This window comes from Helicoverpa zea, chromosome 23, assembly GCF_022581195.2.
Source record: "Helicoverpa zea isolate HzStark_Cry1AcR chromosome 23, ilHelZeax1.1, whole genome shotgun sequence".
Lineage (NCBI taxonomy): Eukaryota > Metazoa > Arthropoda > Insecta > Lepidoptera > Noctuidae > Helicoverpa > Helicoverpa zea.
The window spans coordinates 7389107-7411604 of NC_061474.1; the positions used below are offsets into that span (position 1 = coordinate 7389107).

A 22498-nucleotide genomic window follows, 5' to 3' on the forward strand; every position below is an offset into this window, starting at 1 on the left:
ACCAAGTATTGTGGGGGTCGGCTTCCTGTCTATTCAGATTCAGCTGAGTACTAATGTTTTACATGGAGCTACTGCCTCCTCGACCCAGTAACCGGACTTTCGGACCACCCGTAACGGCTTTCAAGGGTGTTAAAATGAAAATCGAACAGACAACTTAACGTAGCTAAGAGAACCGGGAGGAATTCGTGTGACAAGATGGTGACTAAGCCATGGCCCAACCGCAACAAGCCTACCTATTTACCTAAAAATCTTTTGTCGCTGCTTTTGACAATAGTCAGGGTCCATAATTGTGACTACCCCTATTATTTTATATTTTCCACCAAATGTACATTATGGAATGCAATAAATGATATGATATGATATATGATATGATATAGTCATCACAACTTCACCCCACCTTACTGACATCTCGAAAATTACGTCTTGTAAAAGTTCCTAACTTCGGTACACAAATTTTTCATGTGTTTGAAAAAGAGGAAATATCAACTCAATAGCCTTGGTGATAAGGTTCAATTTCGATTTAACATTAAGGTTTTTTTGGGTTGAATTCGAAAGATTGAAAAAGTTGAATTGTTATCGATACTAAAGTTCTGAAAATACTTGTTAGATATCGTTTAGTTAGATAATAGTAATAAGAAAGTGATTCATGTCTTATAGGGTTTTCAAACAATTGACAACTAACGTTACAAAAAACGTTCAAGACTTCTTCCTCCTGCCCTGTTCCCTGCAAGCCGCGCGATAGATTTCTTCTAATCGAAATGCTTCCGTATACGCTTGTTTTCGTAACTCGCGGAAAATCTGCCAGTGTGAAAGCATTGTTACTTTGTTTTATAGACACCCTGAATCAATATATTTATTAGTGTACTATTTGGTGGCCAAAATCAGGGTGTTCTCAATTCAGTTCACTTGTTGTTTTTTTTTTATATTATGGCTGTTAAGCAAATATACCATTGCCATTTGCACCAACATTATATATATATCGATAAAAATATGTAGGTAATTAATACTTCTATAGCAATCAATTCAGTTATTTTTTAACCCTTTAATATTGCAATTTTTATAATTCAAATACTTAGTTTTCACGTGTCGCTGATTACTCTTCGTATTGTCTAAAGTCGAGAATTATCACTCATTAGCATCCTTACTCAGTCACCTATGTTGACCTGACTTAGCCGAGGCATTTATACCAATTAACGATGCCCACTCTATAATAATAATTGACTATAAAATCACTTCTAATTGTTATATAATTATTTAGCGTAGAACGAAGATGAGAGTCATTTTTTAATATTTTTTTATTAAGTACCTTCTTAATTGATTGGCGATGCAAAGATTATCCGCACGCCTGTAGTGGCGAAATTTATCTCTAGAAGTTGTCTAAGAACGACACTTCTAAAAGCCTTTTCTGTACTACTTATGTCACGATAAAAATTTACACATTTTCCTTTTTAATTTTTTCGCGAGGTATTTTGACACAAATTCACAAGACAGCTTCACAATTTTGACACTACTACTTAAATTAAGCCTTCTAAGTATATCTTAGACACCATGGACTGTGTTTCGGATGGCACGTTAAAGTGTATGTCCCGGCTGTCATTGAACATCCTTGGCAGTCGTTACGGGTAGTCAGAAGCCAGTAAGTCTGACACCAGTCTAACTAAAGGGTATCGGGTTGCCCGGGTAACTGGGTTGAGGAGGTCAGATAGGCGGTCGCTTCTTGTAAAGCACTGGTACTCAGCTGAATCCGGTTAGACTGGAAGCCGACCCCAACATGATTGGGAAAAGGCTCGGGGGGGGGGACTAAATTAAGCCTTCAAGTATACTCCCTCAAACTTCATTTATTTTTATTTCATATATATTTTTTTTGGACAATATTTAATTGTAAATATAGTACTCTTAAAAACCAGAAGCAGGTTTGTTTAACGAGGAAATTACAAGAAATAGCTTTAACATGAAAATCAACTAAGATTAGTCAAGAACGCGGCAAATTCGCATTCTGTCAAACTATAACATGTCTTGTCACAATGACGTTCGAAAAAAGAATCTTCCAAGCATAGATGCACGGCTGAATGGCGAGGTGTCTATGGTCGCTCGTCTCTGCTGCCCTCTTTGTAACTACTGGCAGCTAACACGGCCTCTCCTGACACCCTGACGTCCTCGGCAGGATCTGGGTGAGCCTGGTTGAGTCTCGGAACACCTGCACATTCAATAAGCGAGTTGGATCTGGCTCAATTTCGTCATGGTTTATGGTTATCGTGGTCATTATCGTTTTCCTAAACACATGACACTTTCAGAATAAAAATTTTTCGAGGACTTACAAACCTCAAACAATGTACTAATCCATTTAAAGAAAGAAAAATAAATAACATCAACTTGAAATCAAATAACAAGTACAAAATGAATAACAGAACACTGGTATACCAATCAGTGACTCGCAAATAAATAACGTCAACTTTAAATCAAATAACAGGTACAAAATTAATAACAGAACACTGGTATACCACCCAGTGTAAGTGTGTCGAGTGTAAGGCTGAAACATATTAGTTGTACACATATAAACACACAACATACAAAGAAATCATGTAAATTATTAACCTGGTTTGGAGTGTAAAGCTGAAACATATTAGTTGTAAGAAGAAATACGATTACTTTTACTTATTAGTTAAACCGTGGGTGCAAGTGTGCACTCAAGCGCAAGAAATATGTTATCGAGAACAAATACTGGAACTATACGGAAGTCATAGTCAAGCCAGGGGCTCAAAATATACGGAAGTCATGGTCAAGGCAAGTCATAGTCAAGCCAGTTGTTCAGACTATACGGAAGCCATAAGCCAGGGGCCCAGACTATACAGAAGCCATAAGCCAGGGGCTCAGACTATACAGAAGCCATAAGCCAGGGGCTCAGACTATACAGAAGCCATAAGCCAGAGGCTCAGACTATACGGAAGCCATAAGCCAGGGGCTCAGACTATACGGAAGCCATAAGCCAGAGGCTCAGACTATACGGAAGCCATAAGCCAGAGGCTCAGACTATTCGGAAGGCATAAGCCAACAGAACCAGCAGGAGCACCAGCACAGCAGCGCTCGTGCCAGGATCAAGAGCACCAGCACAGCAACGCTTGTGCCGCGACCAGGAGCACCGGCAGAGCAGCGCTCGTGCTGCAATCAGCAGCACCAGCACAGAAGCGCTTGGGCCACGACACGGCCGTTACACATTCTCGTGTATAAGTCTGCGAACAAGCACTTACGACATACATTTCGTTCGGCCACTTCTGACCATCAAAATCTGGAAAGCTTTTCGCTCTCAAATAAATTCAAGGCATAACTTTGAAACTATGTCTCAGAAATATCATTATTACTAATCATGTATCAGCAACGCTGAAAACACAACTACCATTACAGTTTGATAACTTACGTGTAGTTAACTTCACTTCAGCTTTTGCTACACAGAATACTCATAGGTGACAATACCTATGGTTGGTACATTATTACACATTTTTCCACTTAATACAGCTTAGAGCATAATTACTTCCGATGTGTAAACAAAACAATAGAACAGATCACCTGACCTCCAAGCATCTTGAATATACCGTTGCGTAGATAGCAACGCACTGCAATCCATTACAAAATAAAATAGAACGGCAAAAACTTCAGTAATGGCGGATATCTTTACACCGCGTCGTCCTTAGTAAAAGTGCCAATGACTCTAAACTGAAATCAAAAACTTTATAGTGGGAGTGAGACTATCCCACTTCTGATCTTAAAAACCAGAAGCAGGTTTGTTTAACGAGGAAATTACAAGAAATAGCTTTAACATGAAAATCAACTAAGATTAGTCAAGAACGCGGCAAATTCGCATTCTGTCAAACTATAACATGTCTTGTCACAATGACGTTCGAAAAAAGAATCTTCCAAGCATAGATGCACGGCTGAATGGCGAGGTGTCTATGGTCGCTCGTCTCTGCTGCCCTCTTTGTAACTACTGGCAGCTAACAGTACACTATTCTTAAAAACCAGAAGCAGGTTTGTTTAACGAGGAAATTACAAGAAATAGTTTTAACATGAAAATCAACTAAGATTAGTCAAGAACGCGGCAAAATCGCATTCAGTCCAACTATAACATGTCTTGTCACAATGACGTTCGAAAAAAGAATCTTCCAAGCATAGATGCACGGCTGAATGGCGAGGTGTCTATGGTTGCTCGTCTCTGCTGCCCTCTTTGTTACTACTGGCAGCTAACACGGCCTCCCCTGACACGTCCTCGGCAGGATCTGGGTGAGCCTGGTTGAGTCTCGGAACACCTGCACATTCAATAAGCGAGTTGGATCTGGCTCAATTTCGTCATAATGAAATCTCGATTGGTTATCGTGGTCATCATCGGTTTTCTGAGCACATGACACTTTCAGAATAAAAATTATTCGAGGACTTACAAACCTCAAACAAAGTACTAATCCATTTAAAGGAAGAAAAATAAGTAACATCAACTTTAAATCAAATAACAAGTACAAAATGAATAAGAGAACAGTGGTATACCACCCAGTGACTCGCAAATAAATAACGTCAACTTTAAATCAAATAACAGGTACAAAATTAATAACAGATCACTGGTATACCACCCAGCGACTCGAAAATAAATAACGTCAACTTTAAATCAAATAACAGGTACAAAATTAATAACAGATCACTGGTATACCACCCAGCGACTCGAAAATAAATAACGTCAACTTTAAATCAAATAACAGGTACAAAATTAATAACAGAACACTGGTATACCACCCAATGTAAGTGTGTCGAGTGTAAGGCTGAAACATATTAGTTGTACACATATACACACACAAGATACAAAGAAATCATGTAAATTATTAACCTGGTTTCGAGTGTAAGCCTGAAACATAAATCATGTAAGAGGAAACACAATTACTTTTACTAATTAGTTATACCGTGAGCGCAAGCGTGCACTCAAGCGCAAGAAATGTGTTATCAATCATCAAGAAAGATGTTATCAAGAACAAATACTTCAACTATACGGAAGTCATAGTCAAGTCGTAGGCAAGCCAGGGGCTCAAAATATACGGAAGTCATAGTCAAGTCAAGTCATAGTCAAGCCAGGGGCTCAGACTATACGGAAGCCATACGCCAGAGGCTCAGACTATACGGAAGCCATAAGCCAGAGGCTCAGACTATTCGGAAGCCATAAGCCATGGGCTCAGACCATACAGAAGCCATAAGCCAGAGGCTCAGACTATTCGGAAGCCATAAGCCAGAGGCTCAGACTATACGGAAGCCATAAGCCAGAGGCTCAGACTATACGGAAGCCATAAGCCAGAGGCTCAGACTATTCGGAAGCCATAAGCCATGGGCTCAGACCATACAGAAGCCATAAGCCAGAGACTCAGGCTATTCGGAAGGCATAAGCCAACAGAACCAGCAGGAGCACCAGCACAGCAGCGCTCGTGCCGCGACCAGGGGCACCGGCAGAGCAGCGCTCGTGCTGCAATCAGCAGCACCAGCACAGAAGCGCTTGGGCCACGACACGGCCGTTACACATTTTCGTGTATAAGTCTGCGAACAAGCACTTACGACATACATTTCGTTCGGCCACTTCTGACCATCAAAATCTGGAAAGCTTTTCGCTCTCAAAGAAATAAATTCAAGGCATGACTTTGAAACTATGTCTCAGAAATATCATTATTACTAATCATGTATCAGCAACGCTGAAAACACAACTACCATTGCGGTTTGATAAGTTACGTGTAGTTAACTTCACTTCAGCTTTTGCTACACAGAATACTCATAGGTGACAATACCAATGGTTGGTACATTATTACACATTTTTCCACTAAATACAGCTAAGAGCATAATTACTTCCGATGTGTAATCAAAACAATAGAACAGATCACCTGACCTCAAAGCATGATATGCCAGGTCTACTATCCACTGGCTTTCATTACCGGAGTATGCCAAACGAGATACTGGCCGTCAGCACTCCGTACAGCAAGCAAAGCTTGTGCAGCACAGCAGCACAGCACCCGGGGAGCATGAAGTGTCACAGCACTCTTACTATGTCAAACGACACAGCACCTGGAGCGCTTACACCATCACCTCACACGGCTTAGGCTTATCCTCAATACCTGTAGTCAAAAGACAAGCAAGCAAGCATCTGGCTAAGGTAACCAAACGTTCAATTGACAGACTCTCAAGCATTGTCATGTTACAGATTTGAACATTAGTTAACATCAAAAATTAATGCAACCAAATTACATAATCAGTAAAAGAAAATAAAAACTAAGGTCTGTAAACAAACTTTCAGAGCCTAATGCACAATTTGAACTATTCCATTTTAATGAAAAACAAATTGAGTAAGTCAAAATCAAAACAGTGTGCATTTACATATATCACAAAGCATTTCAGTATGTCTTCATGGGCGTAGCCACACTGGGGCAAGCTGGGGCACTTGCCCCACCCTGGGCCCTGGCTCTGACCTATAAGGTGTCTGATTAAACAATGTTTTTTTTTACTAACTGTAACTAACAACATCAACAATCATAAGTAGGTACTATCCGTAAGTTATTGCACAAAAAAAATCGTCGACTTTGAAAAGAGCGCGATCAAAACAAAATACACGCTCGAGTTCCCGAACGTGCGCGGTGCGCACGTCATTTGAAAGCGAGCCGTATTCCCTGAAAGAATAGGTGCTATGTGTCGTAGCGAGCCGAGCCGTCCATCTAATCCAAAAAATAATGCATTGAAGGAGATGGAACTGGTAGATGTGAGCAAAATTTCGGAAACGCAATTTTATCCTAGTGTAAAAACCGCGCTCGCTATTTTGCTTGCCCAGCCAGGTACGACTTGTACAATAGAACGATCGTTTAGCACAGTGGTTCTTAACCGGTGGTCCGCGAATCACTGGTGGTCCCTGGAGGCATTCCAAGTGGTCCGCGAAGCTTAGCTGCGCGACGTTGCTATACGTTATCTAACTTTATTTTTATCGACTTATCTATGCGAACGAGGGGGTTTTCGTATGGACGTAAATCGGGTGTGTCGTACCTAGTCCTATTCATGAAAATGTATATTTGGGCGACATTTTACGTAGTTTTTGGTTTTGAGTCTTAAAAAATTTATTAAAATTTCGCGCTCGCTTCGCTCGCGTATTCAGAAACTATATTATTTTCGTATTTGTCAAGAAACAAAAAGTTAATTACGTTTGGGCTAAATTTTACGTAATATTTGATTTAAGTCCGATAAAAATTTCACGCTCGCTTCACTCGCGTATTCAGAAACTATATGCCCTTATTTTTGCATTTGTCAACAAACAAAAAGTTAAGTATGTTTGGGCTAAATTTTACGTAACATTTGGTTTAAGTCCGATAAAAATTTCGAGCTCGCTTCGCTCGCGCATTCAGAAACTATATGCCCTTGCTTTTGGCTTTTGTCCTGTGTGTGATTGTTTATTTTCTGTACCTGAAAATATAAACCTCTCAAATTAAGAGATTAACAAGTTTGAGATTAACGGCTCAAGATACAAAAAATCGGAGGGCCCCCGCCCTCCCCCGGGGGTTAGGTTGACTGCTGCCCCACCCTGAGCCCAAAGCTGGCTACGCCCATGTATGTCTTTAACCAATAAACCACCAAGATGGATTGCAAGACATGTATTACATAAAGGGTAAATAAAATCGGATTGATCTCACCATTTACATACAGGTACAGGTACATTACAGGATTCTTCCCGTAACATCTGGAGCATTTAATGTCCTTGTTCCACAACAAGACATATTTATTGGTATCACTTACGCTACCTGCATAGCATCTTGAATATACCGTTGCGTAGATTGCAACGCATTGCAATCCATTACAAAATAAAATAGAACGGCAAAAACTTCGGTAATGGCGGATATCTTTACACCGCGTCGTACTTAATAAAAGTGCCAATGAATCTGAAACTGAAATCAAAAACTTTATAGTGGGAGTGAGACTATCCCACTTCTGATCTTAAAAACCAGAAGCAAGTTTGTTTAACGAGGAAATTACAAGAAATAGTTTTAACATGAAAATCAACTAAGATTAGTCAAGAACGCGGCAAAATCGCATTCTGTCCAACTATAACATGTCTTGTCACAATGACGTTCGAAAAAAGAATCTTCCAAGCATAGATGCACGGCTGAATGGCGAGGTGTCTATGGTCGCTCGTCTCTGCTGCCCTCTTTGTTACTACTGGCAGCTAACACTATATAAATATGTAAATAGTTACAGACAACCTTCCTTCTCTTTTCTCTGTCATCTGTCAAGTCACAGTAGTTGTGACAGATTCAGGTAAGTTGACCTACCCGCGTCTGTAGTCTGTACATAGGTTACACTTTAGACTACCCTTAAATACTAAATACATTTTAATTGTATCTCATTTAGTTATAGTAGAACATGGTTTAAATTAATTAAAGACGATCATAAAAGTATCACGTGCAGATGTAATTGTTCTCTGGTCATAATTGCTGTCTTGGTATTTTTATAATGTAAGTAGTCTATTCAAATTAATGTAACCTGAACTTGAACTATGACTCTGATTAATAAAATAAAGCATTTAATGTAAATGAAAAGCTTAGATTTATGTATAATATCACGTGCCTTGGTTTTGTTCAATAAGGACCGGTTGTTCGTACCGTACGACTACTTACCGTACCGTACGACTAACTTTACCGTAACGTACGAATCGTACGTTACGGTAAAGTTAAAGTTAAAATTTGACTGATGTCAATTTTGACCATGGTTGATGAAATTTTAACTTTCGTAAAACTAACTGGTACTTCAACAACGCTTTTTGAATGTAAACCCTGTTCATTTTACTATACCTAACTAGAATTTAACCCTAACCTTGACGTAAATGAGCTTCGAACAACCGGGCCTAAGAGTAACTGCAGACTGCAGATAAACTGCTGATTTCAATAACATATCTATCTATTTATTTCTTTACTAAAGAGAGGATTTTGATAGATGACCTCGTTGACGTAATAGTCACCATTCCGGAATGCCGATAGAATGGTCAAGGGTTCAATTCCCGGTACGGTCTACATTTTTGTGATAAGCATGCTTGTAGGATGTCTGGGTTTTATAATATGTATTTATAAGTATATACATGCAAAGTATATGTACTTTCTCAGTTGTATGTATAAGCACCCATGACACAAGCTAGGAAATAGCATACCAAGATGCTAACCGACCTTGAATGAAGGTGTCGCGATAAGTATTTTTATACTTATTTTATTATTCCCCTACAAATTCCAATCTCTAACAAGCATTTCTATAAATAGACAGGTTATTGCTCCAACGTACATAAATTACCAGTCAATAAGTTGGTATTAAGACGGTTTGTTACCGGCCAGATATAATGTGCTTACTACTTAATCTTCATACTTATTTGACAGCCGGGTCCGGCCCGGTCAAACTAGTTTGCAGTGTGTGGTAGGTCTAAACACGCCCCAACTACGCTGGTGGAAAACACATTCGAAATTGACGAAGGTCAAGAATTTTGGGGCCTTGTTATTATTATATGTACATTTCATTTATATTTTTATGATAAAAAAATGTTCATCGACTTTCCTCCATGTATCAATTGATCATGAACATGTATCAATTAGACCCTGACATCGATACCAATAAAGTTGAAAAAAGTCGGTTTTTGATTAAAAGTTACCAGCCAACATCATCTATACTAATAACCTACATATATAACCAAGAGGAACTTTTTGTTTGTACCCCAATGGCCCTGAAACTACTGCAACAATTTGAAAAATTATTTCGAAAGCTACACTATTCCCGAGAAACATAGTCTTTATTTCACCCGAGTACGGGAACAAGTTTCCTCCTGAACAAGAGTGAAACCGGGGGAAAACATATAGTCATATACACAATAGGCAAGCAACAAGGAACATTATCCATACAGACAATAAAAACACAAATAACCATTAAACTATATCAGTATCCAAGCGCCCATTCTATGCTAAACGCTAAGCCATAAAATTCACCATAGACCTTACTTGCAGACATGGTGTTGGGAGTCCTGATCGTAGCTTGTTGTGTGGTGTTCGCTGTATGGAGACTGGTGAAGCCGAGGTCTCCATCTCCTAAAGTGTACCCTGGGGCCCTACCACTGTTAGGACACCTCTTCCAACTGGCTGGAGACAATTTCTGTAAGATATGTTTTTTTTATTATTTTAGTTATTTCATTTGTTGGATGTTGTTTACAGTTTTTAATGTGCTGTTTTTAAAATTGTTTAGGATATTAGATGTTAGATCCGTATTTAAATCTCCGGTTAAGCAAATCAGAAGTTTGTAGTCATCAGAAGTCATTTGAAACAACGACTAAAATGATTTCAACGTTAACTACGTACCCAATTTTGACAAGATTGCCCGGATTTCTATCGAATAATCTGTACAAGAAAAACACGCGATAACCTTCTTAAATTGAGTGGGAAATTGTACTACACACAATAAGTAAATACCAGGGGCTCCGTTTCATTAACGCCGAAGTTAACCTTGACAAAAACCACAACCAAACCTACGATGCAATCCCTCCCCATTATATAAAGGGCCGTGAGAAGTACATAAATATTATGTGACGATATAACGGTGTTGAGTGAATATTATTCAAGTGCAAGGTTAAGCATGTGTTGAGACTTAACCTGGTAACCTTGGCAATTGTCTCAGTTTAGCTCCAACAAATACATAGGTGTAAGTAGGTGTAACCGTGTGAAAGTGTGAAGGTGGATTCCATCTTGTCGCTCTAGAAAACAGTAATGAATATACATAGTTGCATAACTGCACATAGTAGGTACGATTCTTTTTGTGCGAACACATGGTGGACTCACGCTCTCGCGAACGCATATTTGCTCGCGAGCAATTTTGGTGATTCTCACCGGTGCGGTGTAAAAAATAAATATTGTTGACATTAACATATTCTTGACTATTTTTTTACACGCTTTTTATTAGCTTCACCTGTATGTTTGTATGTTTGTAACCGACTTCTTTGGGCGCGATTTTGACCCACTTTAAACGGCCAGATTTCGTTCAAACTTTGTAGATTTATTGAGGACCGATGACAATACACTAATTTGATAAAATTATTCCATTTTTAACCGACTTCCCAAAAAGGAGGAGGTTACACATACACATCGATTACTCCGAGGTTTATAGACCGATCTACGTGATTCTTTTTTTGTTCGACTCGGAATAGCTGCCAGTTGGTCCCATAGTCATCAGGTCAGGATCTGATGATGGAAACCCTGAGAAATCGAGGGCAACCTTCGAAAGTTGTAGGCATATATAGGGTAAAAACTTGACACTCAGGTGTACGCCTAAAAGCACTATTCAACTGTGAAGATTTGGAGCTGACTTGATGATGGAGACCAGAGAGGGTCCAGGGAACTCGACAACTGAATATGTAAACTACCTCGTGTTTGGGCTTAAATTATTTGTATTGACAAGACCTTTGCAACAGTGAAGGTTTGGAGCTGACCTGATGATGGAGACCAGAGAAAGTCGAGGGAACTCGACAACTGAATATGTAAACCTCGTGTTTGGGCTTAAATTATTTGTATTGACAAAACCTATGCAACAGTGAAGGTTGGGAGCTGACCTGATGATGGAGACCAGAGAAAGTCGAGGGAACTCGACAACTGAGTAAATAAACAAATAAACTGAATATGTAAAATACCTCGTTTGGACTTATATTCTTTGTATTGATGAGAACTTCCCACTTGTATGGATAGTGACAACTATTCGTAATATCACCCGTGTCGTCACGTCACGCACCAAATCCTCAACCATCAAGAGACCAACATCCAAAATATGTTTTTGTAAGACTTTAATATACCAGCTTAGAACAGTGCACAGATGAGGTTTTATTTATCATCACCCCATCTTGTGTACTAGTAGGTCAGCAGATCACCTAGTAGCTTAGCTAGGAAACAACAGTCGATAAGGCAGGACTCGTTGTTAATTTTTATTTCCAATAATTATCTTTAGCCGTTTTCTCTAATATTGTCAAATTTTTGTATACTAAAGAGAATTTTAATTCTACAAAACAAATAATAGTTTAAAAAAAACTAAATCTACTTAAAAAAAAAAAAAACAAACTAAAAAACAGTAAATGCAAAATATCTTGATTCCTTTAACTAACAAGGCTATAATACTAAAAATAGTTGAAAAAAAGGGCGAAAAATTTTTTTCGATCGTAAAGCACTCTCTGATGCTTCGCATCACGAGTCGTGCAATAGTTTAAAATTAAAAAGCTATTATAAATAATCCAAACTAAAAAGTAGAAAATAAATAATAGTTTAAAAAAAAACTAAAAAACACGCTTTTTATAGAAAACCGAACTAAAAAATAGCAAATAAATTTTAATGAATTTAAATTAAGAAAATAGTGTTCAAAATTTCAATGAATATAAATTAATAATAGTGTGAATACAAAAAAAATATTTAAAAAAGCGTGGGGTGCATGGTGTCAATAGTTATAAATATTTTATTGACACATATGAGTAGAGTGATTTTCATTTCGATATGACCTTAAAAAGCACCCCACGCTTTTTTAAATATTTTTTTTGTATTCACACTATTATTAATTTATATTCATTGAAATTTTGAACACTATTTTCTTAATTTAAATTCATTAAAATTTATTTGCTATTTTTTAGTTCGGTTTTCTATAAAAAGCGTGTTTTTTAGTTTTTTTTTAAACTATTATTTTTAGTTACATATTTAATATGAGGAATTTTCTTTCAGCATTTTGGGAGTTTACGAAAAATCTCAATAAATTCTGTTTAAAAAATGATGACATCTGTCAAATTCGGCTGGGTCCCCATCGATGTTATGGTAAGTTTTTCTTGTATTAAAAAAAAACAAAAGTAAGTCAAATTCGCATTCAAAAAAATTCGATACTTAAGCCTGGAGTTCTGGGTTTGATCACTTGATCACATGAACTGACATCAGTTTGACAAAAGGATCAAACCCAGACCCAGAACTCAAACCCCGATGCTTTTTTTATAAAGTAACACGTTCTATAATAAAAGGTCCTTAATCCAAGTTCTTGCCTTCCGTGCATTGTGTCTATAGTTGTTATAATTCCCTGTCAATTATGTTCCAAGCAACAAGGACATAGCGGGCAGACAGGCTTATAAAATACACTATTTATAATACTATTACCTTCTTAAAAAAAAGAGCAATCGCCAATTATCTACTATTTCTTTTCCCTTTTATTACTAGCAATTATTATTTATTAACTATTGTAATAAAGTGTGTAATTGTATTTCACAACAGCAAATTATGGTTCTAATTAAATTCCATACATTTTTTGCTGTCCACTTCTCTGAGAAATAAAAGCAATTCATCAAATGTTTGTCAACGCTAGCATTTTTCACGTCAAGTCGTCTTGCGAGTAATTTAATTGTATGCAGTTGATTATCACAATTTTACACGCAAGAACTGACTATCTATATATACTGTACAAAAAAACTATTCTGTATATATACATATATATATATATCCTACATCCTACATATTTATAAACGTGAATGTTTGTGAGAATGTATGGATGTATGTTTGTTATTCAATCACGCAAAAACGGCTGGACCGATTTGGTTGAAATTTGGTATGTAGATAGGTTATACTCTGGATTAACACATAGGCTACTTTTTATCCCGGTCAACAGGGATAAACCGTATTTTATTAATATTTTGTTAAATTAGTATAGACGGCCTCTTTTGAGTTTTGCTGTTTCTTTTTCTGAATCCTGTATTTATATTGTTTTTAGGGTTCCGTACCCAAAGGATAAAACGGGAATCTATTGTTTTCGCTCCTCTGTCCGTCCGTCCGTCTGTCCGTCCGTCTGTCACCAGGCTGCATCTAAGGAACCGTGATAGTTAGAGAGCTAAAATTTTCACAGATGATGTATTTTTATTGCCGCTATAACAGCAAATACTGAAAACTAGAATGTAATAAATATTCTGGGGGGCTCCGATACAACAAACGTGATTTTTTTGTCCGATTTATAAATAGTGGTACGGAACCCTTCGTGCGCGAGTCTGACTCGCACTTGGCCGGTTTTTTTTATTTGTACGCAGGTTTCTATCCTTTTATCATGGATGCTGTCATAGATTTAGAAACCCACTACCGTTTGATAGATAGGCAATACGTGACACATAATTTTATGCGATAAGAGTCCAAAAACTGACCACTGTAGAGGCATGTAGCTGGCCCCCGAATGTGTTAAAGACAAATTTTAGTAACAAAACAAGCGATACTTTGAAAAATGTTTAACATTTTCTATGAATTGATTCCAAAAATTAAGAAACGCTATAAATACTAATAAGTAACTCTAAATACTATAACTTCTACATAAAAAAGTGTGTTTCGTTTTTGGCTTCACCTGAAATCACTTAATGGTCGATCTATCTACTGTTATCTATATCTATTGACAAATATGGCTGTCATACTGCGCTTTGTCTGTCAGGGCCATTGGAATTTAACGAAATTCTCCATAATCCGAATTTTGCGGATATATGTTGTCGATTCAAAATCAATATTTCTTTATGTTTTGTTATTCATACCTATAAGGTTTCGATCGAGTCTACCGTACTCCTTGACAAAATCTTACTTATAAATGTCAAAGTTTGTGAGAATGTATGGATGTATGTTTGTTATTCAATCACGCAAAAACGGCTAGACAGATTTGATTCAAATTTGGTATGTAGATAAGTGATACCCTGGATTAACATATAGGCTACTTTTTATCCCGGTCAACAGGGGTAACATTATTCAGCCACGGTCAAAGCGGCTCCATCTGCGGTATATAAAATACAACAAATTTGACAAAACAGCCAGGTGGAAAGACATTAGGGGAACATTAATTAATTATCATGTAAAGTCATAGATGGAGTTGTGCATTTTTTCATAAACAAATTGAGCTGGGGTTTTATTTTAGCTTATCTTCCATTAATGTGGAGGCTTAAAAGCAACTTACGTTAAATGAGTAGTATTAAGTAGACCTTAAATATTTTTTTGTGTGGTGCAAAACATGTAACGCTTATGGATGCTAAAAGAAAGGAGAAAGATCTGTCTCTCGCAAGCACTGCTAAGCGTGAGTTTCTGTAGCTTTAGAGACAAGCCCAGACACAAAGTGCACATTAAAGAAATGAGAGCTTCCTCGATTGAATACCATACGCACGTAAAATGCTTTATCGCCCCTGAAAACGTACTAATTACGCGTCGCATACCAGAGACATATGTATGTACTTACTTTCAACTTCTGATCACAAATACACTGTTCTCGATTATGAATAGTCACAACCAGACCCGAGCTGAGTCTAAAAAAGCACCTTTTATATATCTACGTTTACATAATTGATATCATTGAGTTACAAAGACTTGCTATAAAACGTGTTTTCGTTAAATGTACTATTATTTTTTTGAAAACATAATATTCCCAACTCTGATCTCATGGAGATGGTGTCCGACTATCAACACTATGTGGACTGTGTGAACTATCGTACCTGGCCCAGGTTTAAGCCATGGTCTGGGGCGAGAAGGAATGGGATGAAAAAGAATGAGGCGGCGGAACGATTGAAAATTCCCACTGCGGTAAGAAACCACGGGAGTCGATTCCCGGCCACCATAGGCGTGGGCGATGAGTTTTGAGTGGGTCTGAAAAAAAAAAACTGCAGGCTTCAAGTACGAACACATGAATTGGACTCTCACAGTTATTGGCCTGCTCGTGAACTAATTCAAACATTTCGATGGAATCCCAACTTAACATAGTGAGTGAGTGCACAGAAAATCCTCAAGAGTTTCCCCCTGCAGTGAAACTATCCGCCTGCCTGATGACTACGTCATCATCCACTCAGCTATTCCCCAATTATGTGGTTGTTGGCTTCCAGTCAAACCGAATCTGTTTGAGTACCAATAGTATACTTGAAGTGACTACCTACATGATGTCCTCAACCCAGTGAACTGGACACCACGTTATCCATGGTAAGACTGTTTGACAGACTTTCTGGCTTCTGATAAGTTGCAGTTGCTGCAGAAAATGTACAAATGACAGCTTTATCAGACCTTTGTATCCTGTGAGAATTACTTACGCCCCATACTTACGTAATCATTTTCCAAATCGGTTGACTAGGTCCAGAGATTTCCACAACGTCACAAACTTTACTTCGTTCATTTAAATAGAAAGGTCACACATGAGAGACGACGGCAGATAGAAGAGTATGGAAGGAGAAAACATATTAACGACCCCAAATAAAATTGGGATAAGGGCAGGGGGATGATGATGATGATAAATGGCCACACATACACATACCGGATAAATAGTATTTTGACAATTCTATATTGCCCACGCAGACGAAGTCGCGGGCAACAGCTAGTATATATATATACATACATATATGTGTATATACTGTATAAAAAATGTAGTAAGATGTTGTCAGAATACTTAGTGACACTGAATTACACAGACACAGAACAACTTCTAGAATTTTTTTGTTCTACTTGTTAATGTTTATTTTTGTATTATTCCATAAATAAATTTATATTATGTGTACTATTGTATGCTAAGCTTAGTTGTGTAGTTATTTATTGTAATAGAATATATTTTCGTTTTAACTAAAACTTTCTGCCATAATGAAACTGGATTGTAAGTGATGACCTGAAACACAGGTTTAAATTAAACCTAGTTCGGGTGGTCCACTATCAAATAATGCATTTTCCGAATCTATCGTTATTCATATTCTAGTTCTAGTATATTTGTAAGCACATTAATTGTATCATCCTTGTAATAGGAAAACTTGTTTCTGTTGGATTAGTGTTCTTTTTTTAAACATTATTTTTTTTTTTTTTAATCTAGCTTTATCATCCTCCTGCCATTTATCTTTTATTTGGGGTCGACGCAGCAGTTTTTTCTATCCATACTCTTCTATCTCGACTTTCACACAATCCATCCATCTATTTTTTCATCGTCCTCTTCCGCTATTTCCGTTCACGTTAATGTCCAAAACCTTCTTCATGACATGCATCCTCAAAAGAATTTTTATATCACAAGAAAACTATTTTCAGCATTCAGAATAAAAAATCCTACGTCCTTGCATAGCTCTCAGCAGAAGTTTTGGCGTAAAAACATACAGCGGACACACAGAATTACCTTAGTATTTTTCTTAGTAAGGATGTTCCTAATTTAATTTTCATTTTCAGTATTATCAGATCCAGCCGAAAGCTTAATGATAGCTAACACTTATCTAGAGAAACCATATCTCTATGATTTTGCCAAGGAGATGTTCAGCTGTGGGCTCGTCACAGCTACTGGTAAGTAGAAATTGAAAAAATTGCATGTATTGTTAAAGGTGCCATGACCAATGCCATGTATGATCCACTTTGAAAATCTTTTGAAACTGGCAAAACAGGACCTAAAGTTTTTTTTAAAATAACTATATTTTCGTACCAAGCGTTATTCAACCGCGGTGCAAAAACCGAACGGAAAATCCGCTGGTGTGGAAGCGCCGTAAATAACTTTCAACAAATGATAAAAGCAAGCCCTGCTTTAACATATAAGTGTCAATAGGTTTCAACCGAAATAGGTAGAAACATATTAACCACACCACAGACACATTAGTTAAACAATCGGTGAATCATATTATATGACTCATGGGAGAGGGAAGTTATTAACTCCCTTTGGCTTTCGTAACTTGCCTACGCATGTATTATTTTCAGTGTCAACATGGAAACCACATCGAAAACTGCTAAATCCATCATTCAGTGTGGCAGTTCTGAACACATTTCTGCCTGAGTTCAACACACAGGCACGAAATCTCTTGTCTACACTTTCCCAAGAAGTTGGGAAACCAGCGTTTAATATACAGTTGTATTTGGTAAACAGTCTGATGAAAACTGTATGCCGTAAGTATGGATAAATTTGAATATAATATTTTTTATTTATGATGCACCCCCCTGAAGAATGGACGAGGCTCTGGCTAACGACTGGTTTTGGTATAACAACCACACAGTACCAAGTCGGATATTAAATTCTAGCTGTGTCCCAGCAGTTTCGCCCGCATACCTAGGTAACTTCTCCCCGTACGAAGACTAATTATAGTCTATGTTACTCGGAGATAGTCCAACTTTAAGTTCTTTTTTAATTATTTTTCAAATCAGTTCAATAGTTTCGGAGCCATTTTTTTAACGAGATCAAAAATCATCAAATGAACCCTCCCGCTGTAATAGTTTCGGAGCCTTTTTAATATGGACAGCAGCATCACCGATGCTAATAATATCCCATATTGCGCTCACCAACACGCATGCCTAGAGCGGTGAGTGCGGGCATTCAGCCAGGTTTGGTATACCAATATCTACATTTCTATATTCAAAAATCTTTCTTTTTCAGGAACTTCACTCGGACAAGAAAAAGAAAAACAAGATTTAATAGATAAGGACTATGCTTATGCTACTAAGAGTATGTTCGCTCTTTATGTAGAGAGATTACAAAAATTCTGGCTGCATATACCTTTTATCTTTAATTTGAGTCCACTAAAGACAAAACATGATAAGCTAATGAAAATCGCAAAAGATATCATGGATAAGGTAAATTCTATACAAAAAAAAAACACGAAAATGGTCTTGGACGATGAAAAAAGTTATTTTTTGTGCATTGTTGCTTTACTAGACTCTTTTTTATTCCAGGTTATGAGTGACAGGAAATTAAAATTGAAGGCCACTTACATAGAAAATATTCAAGAATCCACAAAAGGTATATTTTATAAAGATATATCTCTGTTACTGTTTGTAAATTCTCATAATTTGTTTCACGAAAAAATAATTGCATTAAGAGATCAAGCTAGCCAAGTTTGTTAATAATTAGTCACTGTATATCTGCTGGCTTCCATTATTTTCGGATTTCTTTAATCATCTTCAAAACTTTAAAAATAACGGGTGCATAACAATCTTATTAAGATATTAATTACAGACAAATTCAAACCGCTAGTGGATCAACTGCTAGAGCTAGGTGACAAACAAGATGGCTTTACCGATGATGAGATCAGAGCCCACCTGGACACTGTAGTCTCAGCTGCTTACGACACCACATCTACTGTGATGACTTACACTTGGATGCTAGTGGGAACCTACCCGAAGGTGCAAGAACGAATTTATGAAGAGTAAGTTGCTCTCTCAGTGGGAAAAAAGGCTTCTGTACAGTTGAAACAAACCTACTTACATGAATGAAAGGAAATATATATCTCAAGAATAGTTTAGACGCTAACGATTAAACACAGATAATTTTAGATTGAACTGATTAAACCGACACGACCACAGAGTGATTAGGCCAAGACCCTTCTTTTGCTCGGCAAAGAGGACTGGCCTAAGGCATGCAAGATATTACAAAAATACTTATTCTGTATATTATAGTTCGGCCATTCAGAGAATGCGTTCCTGACACGTCGCGATTGAACTGACGACGTAACTTTGCAATGGCGTTGCAGTTACGATAAAAATATTTTTGCTGGTTGTTTACCGTTTTAACAATTGAGGAGCATTAAAACAACATTATTATATCAATAATCAATGAATGTTATTACGTCGTCAGTTCAATCGCGACGTGTCAGGAACGCATTCTCTGAATGGCCGAACTATAGCTGCTTGTAAGCTGTAATGGCCCTTTAATTTTAAAACAAATTCATTGGTGGGTTAAAAAGTTCTCTGACCCTATGTAACATTTTAATAAAATTTGTCTTTTTTCAGGTTAATATCAGTTCTAGGTAGCGAAGACAGGGATGTTACAAGGGATGATCTACCAGATTTTGTGTATTTAGAAGCAATTGTGAAAGAGGCCTTGAGACTTTACCCTCCGGTACCGACAATAGCTAGAAATATCACATCTGATGTTCAAATTAGTATGTATTCGTTGTTGTATATAGCATGTTCGAAATCCATACTAATATTATAGCTGAATATAAGCTGAAGAGTCTGTTTCCTTGAATCGGCTATTTTCACAATTGGACCAATTGCAGTGTAAGAAAGCATAAGCATTTAGGAAGGCGGTTGCTTTTTATATGCATATATGCGAAGTAGTTCCAATAGGACGCGGGTCAATCCACTGTTGGACGCTAGTTAGTAAAATTATTAAATACATTTTGTTGCCAGGAGTGCCAATTAAAGTCCACCAACTCCATTGTTTACTTCTTTACAAGCATTGTCCAATACCTCATGGGTATTCTTTTCTCAATGGATGCGGTTATTCTATCAGGAATTTGAACATTAAAAACGGTTTGTTTTTTAGGAGAATATTCATTATCAGCCGGGTCTAGCTGCCTCATTCCAGTGTATGGTATCAACCGTCATCCCTCTTGGGGACCAGATGCAGATGAGTTCAACCCAGACAGATGGCTTCACCCTGACACTTTGCCTGACAAACCCAGTGCATTTGCCAGCTTCAGTATTGGGAAGAGAAACTGTATAGGTAATGTAATCAGTATAAAGATTTAGTCGGTCGATAGTTGATTTGGGCTCGTAGATCAGTATGAAGATGAATGGAAGTAAACATGTAGCAACGGTTAGGTATCCGTTTAGTACCAGACCGACTAAAAACTTTGAATGAATTCCTTTTTTCCCTTCCAAGGGCCGACTAAATGGTCTGCAGTGTGCACACAGGCATATACCTCTAGTAATGCTATAAGTGTCCTTTGCAATCCATTCAAGATGGTGCAAACCTAATGTTACATTGTAAAGAGGCTTTCCGTATATCCATACATCATGACATAACCATATAACTATGTATACAAGATTCTTTTGTCTCAGTGTCGCACACTAGTGGAATATCGCCTTTACTACACGCTCCATCGAAAAAAATTGCTTCTCAAAAGTCAGCCTTGGCTAATGATATCACTGCAGTAAAAAAATTGAACAAAAATATTAACGCGCATGCGTGAGATGCCAATAGATAACTCTGGAGAAGCTTTGATACAGATTTACTAAAAACGCCTTCACATGCTTATAACCAAAATATTTTTTTACAGGACGCAAATACGCAATGATGGTAATGAAAACAACTCTTGCGCACATTTTCCGAAGGTATCGAGTACTCAGTGACATCAACAGTGTTCCCACAAGCTGTGATATTATGATCAAGCCAGCTAGTACCCAACAAATAGCTTTAGAAATAAGAACGTGACATTAAACTTTATACATTTTGCTGTACTTGTTTTATTTAAGTATGAGTCTAGTTTCAGTTGGTGTTAAAAAACAGTCATACGAAATAAGTCCTGAGTATCAAATTAATTCTAAAGACAATTAGATCTTTTGATAACTGTAAAAAAACACAAAAACGTGTTATAATTGAGATATTCCATCTTAAGTGATGCACACACTATACCGCGCACTGTAAGCGGTAAAGTCGGTTTCATGTTGCTTTGACCCGCTCGAACATTTCACACCAACGAGGAAGGAAAGATGAGCAGAGTTACCATTAGGCAGGTAGGTCAGGTGCCTTCTTAGGTCAAGTAACGTACAATAGTCGTGATCACTTACTAGAACTAACGAGGCATTCGGGTTGCTTGTCAAATCAAGACGAATCTGTCAAAGGTTACTCGTTATTGATTTCTGATTTGATTTTCAAAATAATGGGAGGGTTCCACAAAAGGCGTCAAAGGGCGGAGCTTGTAACGTTCCTCGTCCCCCGAACACCGGCATTTTGGCGAGGCTACTTTCTTAGGAGATTTTGCGTTATGTCATCTCGGTTAGTCATATTGTTCTCCGTGTTTCACACGAACTCGGCCCGACAACGTGGTTGAGCGATTTGCCAATATTTGACATAACCACCATCCACAATCGCATGCTCTCATTTAGACATAGTTCTAGGTATAGTGTATAATTTCGTGTCAATAAACACTTACACGTGCCTAATTTTGATTTTAACTATTCATTTATTCAGAAATCTCTCCGATATAGTAGGGGAGGCCTAGAAGGAATTTTGGGATTTACTCAAGCGCGGCAGATTAGTAAATAGGGAGGTACCTATTACCCCATTTAACACCTCCACCAAGTATAAGCCCTGTATATGTAGCCGCAATACCAGTTCGCCCGATCTGTCTCCAACCGCCAGATCTGCTTTTCTATGACATCCAAAGCTAAATTCTCATTATTATTATTTTGTATGTCTCTACCAGACCTCAGGACTATACAGTCCCGGATTTTTGGGAGGCGAACGTGGGGCCGAAGCCCTTTTGAGACAACTTTAACGAAATGGTGACACAAAACCGACGATTATCCCTGTATACACTATAGAAATGTACCCAAGGACAATCCCCGGTTCTGTGCTAAACTATTGCTAACTATGGATGAAAACTACTTCCTACTGACTTCTGAGTCGTGGTGGCCTAGTGGGTAAAGGACCAACCTCTCAAGTATGAGGGCGCGGGTTCGATCCCAGGTCAGGCAAGTACCAATGCAACTTTTCTAAGTTTGTATGTACT

General features: G+C 37.7%; 1 protein-coding gene across 1 annotated transcript; it reads left to right on the top strand.

Moving 5' to 3' along the window:
* The first annotated feature begins 10036 nt into the window (after positions 1–10036).
* LOC124642103 (cytochrome P450 4V2-like) lies at positions 10037–21220 on the top strand. The gene is made up of 10 exons (XM_047180409.1): positions 10037–10181; positions 12774–12863; positions 17232–17342; positions 17748–17933; positions 18418–18614; positions 18714–18780; positions 18997–19186; positions 19770–19921; positions 20308–20487; positions 21044–21220. The coding sequence occupies exons 1-10, from the start codon at positions 10037–10039 to the stop codon at positions 21196–21198; spliced, it is 1473 nt and encodes a 490-aa protein (XP_047036365.1). The 3' UTR covers positions 21199–21220.
* The last annotated feature ends 1278 nt before the right edge of the window (positions 21221–22498 follow it).

Bases quoted from the DNA above. Each gene is read 5' to 3' on its own strand.
- LOC124642103 (XM_047180409.1), top strand. From the start codon at position 10,037: ATGGTGTTGGGAGTCCTGATCGTAGCTTGTTGTGTGGTGTTCGCTGTA. The intron at 19,187-19,769 runs GTAAGTTGCTCT...GTCTTTTTTCAG, and splicing joins CAAGAACGAATTTATGAAGA to GTTAATATCAGTTCTAGGTA. The intron at 19,922-20,307 runs GTATGTATTCGT...TTTGTTTTTTAG, and splicing joins CACATCTGATGTTCAAATTA to GAGAATATTCATTATCAGCC.